The 7,602-nt window shown below is 41.5% G+C and overlaps 1 protein-coding gene across 1 annotated transcript; it reads left to right on the forward strand.

Moving 5' to 3' along the window:
• The first annotated feature begins 2,810 nt into the window (after positions 1-2,810).
• LOC148008693 (plant UBX domain-containing protein 4-like) lies at positions 2,811-3,589 on the forward strand. Its single transcript, XM_087674071.1, has 2 exons — positions 2,811-3,039; positions 3,126-3,589. Exons 1-2 carry the CDS (start codon positions 2,811-2,813, stop codon positions 3,587-3,589), a joined length of 693 nt encoding a protein of 230 aa, XP_087530197.1.
• The last annotated feature ends 4,013 nt before the right edge of the window (positions 3,590-7,602 follow it).

Below are 7,602 nucleotides of genomic sequence, written 5' to 3' on the forward strand. Positions count from 1 at the left end.
TTGCCATGGTTAGGTGTAGTCCTGTTAGACCACCTGTCAATGTTTTGCCCATAACTTGAGCTAGAAAGCTCCAATTTTTGTTCAATTCAGAGCCAAGGATGCCCTCTTCAAACTGATCATAAGCATGTGCTCCCAAGTTTTATATAGAAAATTCTGTAATAGGAAAAGTACTATTGTACTGTGCAGTCCAGCACCCTGTCTACACCTGTAGGAGGCTTGTTTTGACCTATAAGTATCTTGTAGAGTCCAAGTAGAGCTCCAAAACTGATCAAAGCCCTTAGAAGGACCTATGGGCACTCTACAAGACCTGCAACTCAGTTCTTGGGAGTAGTTATACTTCTGTAAATGTAATTAAGCAAATTGCTTATAGTACCCTGTGGGGGTCAAGAAAGGGGTTGCAATGGATCAACTTGTCAATGCATGACTGAAGGGTCATCCCATATGGCATAATAAATTGCCCAATCATCCAAATTCACTGCTTGCAACCTTATTCCATAATTGAGCATGTCATAAGCATCTCTTAGCATAGTTTCCCCATGCATAGGCATCTCCCATACATTCCAAGCATTGTATTCACTACCATTGACTGCATATGTATTCACTACCATTGACTGCATATGTATTCTCATGTCTGCAAATACATCCTCAGTACTATTTTTCCATAAATTTGCAGCCAATAATACATCCATACATCAATTCCAAGTTAATATCTCATTTCTTCAAGAGAGTACCTGCACTTACAAGCAACTTCGGGCTCTAGATCACCGGGAGGTGGGCAAAGTTCCCCTCGAGCCAGGTTGTGCACCCCTTCAGAGTCTTTGATGGCAAGGGGGGGTCACCCCTCTTTTTTCTTGCCACCTTGCCTAGCATCGGGATTTTCCTCACCCAGAATATACATGGCATGCATTTATTATTACGCAACCAACATGATATGCATTTACAAATTGAGGATTGGGCCTTTCATGATATACATGATCAATAAGGAAAATGTAAGAGATGGGGAAAGGGGTTACCTCTGCAAATTAGTGACTCGCTGATTACATCACTTAGCCTTTCTTACAATTTTTGCCTTAATGATCAAGAATCAAGACCAAGTGCAGTTATGGGTTAGGAGTTAAATTCTCAGCCAACAGGAAAGAAATTTAAAGTGTGCTCAATCATGCATGCATTTCAAGAAGTGCATAATGGAAGAATGCAATCAATAGGTGATCCATAGCTTCAGCCTAAACAAGAATTCATGTAATTCTTTAATCTCTCCAAGCAAGAGGTTGGGCTCAGAAAGTGGTTGGAGAAGAGAGACCAAGAACCATGAGACATACCTTGCTTAAGCTTGGGGAAGAGGTAGTGGCTGCCCACTCCAAGAAATTCATGGTTGTCCTCCAAGAAATTCATGCTCTTTCATCCACTATTCAAAAAATGCATGGAGCCTGTGGAGAAGTGCCTGAGGGATGCCAAGATGGACAAGAGTAGCATCCACGATGTCCTGCTTGTGGGAGGGTCGACGCATATCCCAAAGGTTCAATAGCTACTTCAAGACTTCTTCAATGGAAAGAAGCTATGTAAGAGTATCAATCTAAATGAGGCCATTACTTATGGTGTAGCTGAACAAGTTGCCATTTTGAGTGGTGAAGCTTATGGTGTAGCTGTACAGGCTGCCATTTTGAGTGGTGAAGGTTCATGATCTCCAGCTTCTAGATGTCACACCCCTATCTCTTAGTCTAGAGACTACTGGAGGCATGATGACAGGCACATCCAGAAGGAGAGCTACTAGTGCTTCTTCTTCCTCTTCTTCTTGAAGGTTGTGGCACTAACAAATGATTCTTCAGAAATAACCAGTGCAAAGGTGAAGCCTTTTGATACTGATTTGGTGGAAGGCGAGACTAAAATTACCTTGGAAATGAATATTTTAGATCCTTTGGATTCTGCTATAGTTGAGCCATGGCACAGTTTAGAGCGTGTAGAAAATAGCAAATTGTTAGCCAAAACAGGTCCAGTTGTCGAGGAGGGTGAAAAACGGGCTTGCAGATTGGCAAATGCTGATTTGTTCACCAAAGATGGTGGTATTTCCCTCAATCCTGAGCCCTCCAAATATTTAGCTAATAGTCTTATGGAAGGGGAAAGTGTACATTCACTAAATGTGAAGTCATTGGAGAATGGTCATGGTGCATCCTTGTAGCCGATAGATCATCTAGGGGAGGGTGGAATTTCGCCGCAAGTTGAGTCCTTGGAGCTTGCTATTTTAGAAAAAAGGCAGATAATTTACTTCCTTTAATGGAGGCTACCAAGCCTGAAGCAGGTGCTATGGTTGATGACTTTTTGATGAGTGGAATGATTGTGTTCAAGCTGGAGAGAGAGAGACCAACGTATACTGTGTATGGAGGGACTCTTTATTATGTGAAAGAGCAACTGCATCTTCAGAGCTATGACTTTGCCTCAAATTTTGTTTTCTATTAGAAGGCCATGAACAACAAGCATGAACCAGACACCAAAATCTATGAGCTACAACCTTCTATCTTCCACTGATGCCCTTTTCTATGCCGGTACAGGTAACTTGTTGTGCCGTGCAGAAGATCAAATTGTCCTTTTTGATGTACAACAGCAGAGAATAGTTTTAGGTGAAATCAATGCTCCATTTGTGAAATATGTAGTCTTACAGATAGACTCAGTAGAGTACATATTCAAGCTTGCTGTGATAAAGAAAAAATCTGATGAAGTTCTAAAAATGATCAAGAGTTCTCAGCTTTGTGGGTAGGCTATAATTGCTTATCTTCAGCAAGGTTTTCTAGACATAGCTTTTCATTTTGTGGAGGATGAAAGCACTTGGTTCAATCTTGCAATTGAATCTCGAAATATTGCAATTGCTCTTACTTTTGGGTGCTGTTCTTGAGCGTGTGAAAATTTTGGAGGAGTCAGGTCACCTTCCCCTTGCATATGCTATAGCTGCAATCCCTAGGCTCTCCAACATAGGAGATCGTCTAGCTGAAGAACTTGGTGAAAATGTTATTGCACTTCCTGAGAAATCTGAACTTCTGCAACACAGTTCTTTTGGAGGAAAGGATTCAACAACACACTCTCATCTGTGTCTGTCCTGTCTTTCTGTCTGTGTGTTTTTCACCATGTCGCAGCAGTAGCAAGACAATGCAGTGATGTGCTTTTGCAAGTGGATGCAATATTTGAACAAGCCAGACGGATGGGTGCTCAAGAAGGGCCCTCAAAACCTCCTTCAGCTCATACACCAGGTAGGAGTACATTCACTAGGGTGGGACGCACACTTACAGGAGAACCAATACAACAAGGAGATACTCCTGCATTAGTAGCAGCACCAACACCTCGTCAACCAGAGCCTATAATTCGTAACATAATCTTTTGGAGAAATGGATTTACAGTGGAAAATGGGCCTCTTAGAAGGCTTGATGATCCTGTTAATGCCCAGTTTTTAATGAGTATCAGTACGTCTGAATTTCCTAAGGAGTTGGAGCCAACAGATCGAGGCACTCATGTTCATGTTTATCTTGTGTGGAGGGAGGAATATTGGATAGCTCCTCTAGAACCTAGGCATGCTACATTTCAAGGGGTTGATGTACATTAGGAAGTTCTTCAGCAACAGAGTCAAGCAGTACACCGAGTGGGAGACTTATTGATTCAAAGGCCATTTATAGGTTGACAGATGGGAAAAAATTTTCCTTAAAGGTTCCAATAGTAGTAGAAGCAAAAGCCATAGAAAGGAGAGATTCTATGCTTCAAAAAAAGAAGAGCATGATGGAAACCAATAGTGATAGTAAGGAAAAATGGGTTGATCTCCTCCATGGAAGCTTGAAAGGGGCTTGAAAAGAAAGAGAGAGAAAGACTCTCCATGAAAAGTAACAATAACTATATCCTCTTCTACTCTTGTTACCACTGTTTTTTAGAAATTTACCTTCAAATTTGGTCCAAAATGACCCACGAGCTGCCAAATATGGTCTTCCAGTCTCTAAACTTGGTCCAAGGACTCCATTAATGCTCCTGATTGTTGTCCTCCTAGTCCTTGACCTCTGGGTCATTCAGTGCTCCTCCATTCTAGTGCTTGTCCTTGTGTACTTGAAGCTTCTTGGATTTTTAATTGAAAAGGATGGTAACTGAGCATGTAAGGTAACTAAATGGATCAAAACTAGAGCTCTATACCACTTGTTGTTGAGATTCAGCAAATCACACTCACTAACATCCTCTTTGTATGGAGCTTCAGGGCCAATGACATGTAGGCTTACCTATCCCATATGCATAGTGGTGCCTACTACAGTTTCCTACTTTCCTGTAAAGCATTGTACTTGCTTCCTTTTTCTTAATGCAATGATAGTACTCTTTTCTTATCAGTAAAGTGTCAGTGCCATTGTCCACATACACAAGATTGTGTTTATGAGTCCAAGTCTCAATCTTGGAACCTAATTCACTTGTGTAACAAACAGTGTCTTTGTCTCCTCCATCATGAGTTTACTCTTCTCCTTCCATCCACCATAACTCACTGCCATGTCCTAGATCCTGCTCACTCTAACATGGTATCAGAGTGCAGTCGGGCATGGCCTAGCTCATTTCACTACTCTCTCAGCTCATCTCCACCTCAGTCTAGCTCAATGTCAGCTCATGACTCCATTTTCACCTGGAGCTTCATCTTGAACTGTTGTCTGCCATAGCCAAACCTGCATCTTGCCTCCTTGGAGCTTCTTGATCTCCCTCCATAGTCAATATTTCACCATGCTTTCTCCTAGAGATATCTTGCCTAGATCAAGGCGCAACCTCCTATTACATCACAGTTTGACATTGCGCACATCAAAAGGCAGCATTGCGGAAATTCGAGCTCGCTATAATCTCTGTGACCGTTTCCAATCTGTACATCGATTCTCTCTCCACGCTGCGTGATTTACTCTGCGACGACCATAGGGCTTTGTAAGCCCATGTCCTAAGCTGCCTCTAGCTCGAGTTTGACGTTGGATAATCGTGTTTGCAGGCTGTTGTAGCAGAAAACTCAGTCAGGCTAAAAACCCTAACTGTGGGACACCATAGCCACAAGTTCAAAAGCTTCATCTTTTACTTCATTTTCACACTTCTGACACTCAACCCAAGCCTTCGCCACTCTGATCCAGTGTGTTACTGAAATTCCCAGCAAGATTCACCACTCAAATCATCAAGGAGGGGAAGCATAAAAGAATCATCATCAGCATCAACATCTAGTATCAATTATTCAAGACAGTATCTCTTGAGTGTTGATTAACACTACCTTCACTTGTGTCTTTTGACACATGAAGATTTCAACTCTGTGCTGGAAAGTTTCAGAAATTTTAAGCTGATTCCATCATGGAAATGCCAAGCATGAAGTCTCTTGGGTGGTTACCTGTCATAAAGAGTAACATTACTCTTGTTGCACATTTATATTGCATGTAAGACTTGTCTATCTCACTTGCAGAAAGACATGGAGCTGTCTACATCAAAGATTCAATCAATGAATCCATTGAAGATTTGAAGACTCAAGGAAGAAGATACAAACATAGTGTCCATTGACACTCATCTAGTGCTCTTAGCACTTGTGTCTTGTGACACAACCAACTCCTCTGCTGCTACAAACTGAGAACTTTGGAGCTAATTTTCTACTGATCTTACAACCTCAACATGGGAAAAGACTCTCCAAATGCTCGATTCAAAGGAGTCGGGTTTCACACCTGGCAAACCCGCATCAAGCTCATCTTGATGAAGAAGGGTCTCTGGGCCATCACAAATGGCAAAGAGAAGAAACCTTGGGATGCAGACCTTGCAACTACTTGGCAAAAGAATGATGACAGAGCCCAGGCCATTATCAAACTGGAGCTAGACGACAGCTATATCCACCATGTGGATAACTGTGAGACCTCACAGGATACATGGAAGAGACTTGGCACCTTGTTCAGTGCACAATCTAAATCATTAAAGTATGTCTCCTGATTGAGTTCTTCAGGCTTGAAATGAAGTCCAGCACATCCCTTGCCACACATCTAAATTACATGGAAGGACTCCTAACCCAACTTGCAGGAATCAACATTAAAATGGATGAAGATGTTTGCATCGGTGTTCTACTTAAGAGTTTGCCTCCTGAATATAATAATGTATCAACAACTTTAATCAACATGCCAAATCCTGAACTTGTTGATATCCAGGCATCACTGTTAGAAGAGGAAAAGAAGCTAAAAACTAAGGAAGAACCAAGTACCTCTAGAGATGAGCATGCATTATATATTGGCAACAGGTACAAAGGCAAGAAGGATCAGCTCTTCTATGACTTTTGCAAAAGGACCGGACACACCGAGAAGTTCTGCCACGCAAGAAAGAGGTCCCAAAAGGCCTATCTTGCTGTGAAAGAAGAAGAAGACCATGGACCAAAAGATGAAGATGAAAATGAAGATGAAGACCACCACGATCGGAAGGACAAGTCTCATCAGTCCTTCTACTCTCATTACTCTGATAGACTGTTTTAAGAGCCTTGTATTTCCTTGCCCTAATGCTTCCTGCCATAAGCTTTGTAAACTCCTCATGTAACTTGGCATTACAGTCCCTATACACTTTGTGAAGCCGCTGTTACAGCTTCTAGATATCCATCATGTTTTGGTGCTCACACTTAGCCTTTTTCTGCGACAGCCTCTGGTGTCTACCATGTTTGTGGTGTGCCCACACTTTGCAGGTGGTTCTCATTATAGCCTCTACACACTTTGTGCCTTTCTAGTTGTGATTGAGGAGGGGTGTTGAGATTCAACAATCACACTCACTAATAGCCTCTTTGTATGGAGCTTCAGGGCCAAGGACATGCAAGCTTACCTATCCCATATGCATAGTGGTGCCTACTACAGTTTCCTACTTTGCTATAAAGCATTGTACTTGCTTCCTTTTTCTTAATGCAATGATAGTTCTCTTTTCTTATCAGTAAAGTGTCAGTGTCATTGTCCACATACACAAGATTGTGTTTATGAGTCCAAGTCTCAATCTTGGAACCTAATTCACTTGTGTAACAAATAGTGTCTTTGTCTCCTCCATCATGAGTTTACTCTTCTCCTTCCATCCACCATAACTCACTGCCATGTCCTAGATCCCGCTCACTCTAACCCTTGTCAAGAAGAGGATAGGAGGAGAGAGAGAAGAAGAAGAGAGAGTGTGTGTGCAGAAGAGAGAGAAATACTACAGGAAGAGAGAGAAAGATTAGAAAAGGAGAGAGAAATATAGAAAGAGAGAGGAAGAAGCCATGAAAGCTTGGAGAGAGAGGTGAAGATGAAAGGAGACTTGTATTATAATCTGATGGTGCAAAAGTCAGGTCCCTTACATCTTATATACCGCCAGTGTAGCAGGTGTTTTTCCTCCATTATTTATTCCCATATTTTCCCTTGTATTCCCCATCTCTTACAAAACCTAACCTAAAATATCAAGAATGTTGAAGCAAAAACAACTATGAAATACTCGATAACCTTGAAACTATCAGTATCAAGAAATTAAATAAATATCGAAAGTTTGTAAGACTTGTTAGACATTGAAAAGAATTTCTCAATATAAATTCTAAAGTCTAAACAGAATTGGAAAAGCATTTGAAACCTTGCTAAGTGCGCGATAGGG

The sequence above is a fragment of the Lygodium microphyllum genome, unplaced genomic scaffold, assembly GCF_053477565.2.
Source record: "Lygodium microphyllum isolate KBCC unplaced genomic scaffold, Lygodium_microphyllum_v1.1.10 scaffold_82, whole genome shotgun sequence".
In the NCBI taxonomy this organism is placed as follows: domain Eukaryota; kingdom Viridiplantae; phylum Streptophyta; class Polypodiopsida; order Schizaeales; family Lygodiaceae; genus Lygodium; species Lygodium microphyllum.

Excerpts from the sequence above, each read along its gene's own strand:
- LOC148008693 (XM_087674071.1), top strand. The coding sequence starts at position 2,811 with ATGAAAGCACTTGGTTCAATCTTGCAATTGAATCTCGAAATATTGCAA. Across the intron at positions 3,040-3,125 it reads ATCTGAACTTCTGCAACACA|CAGTAGCAAGACAATGCAGT; the intron begins GTTCTTTTGGAG and ends ACCATGTCGCAG.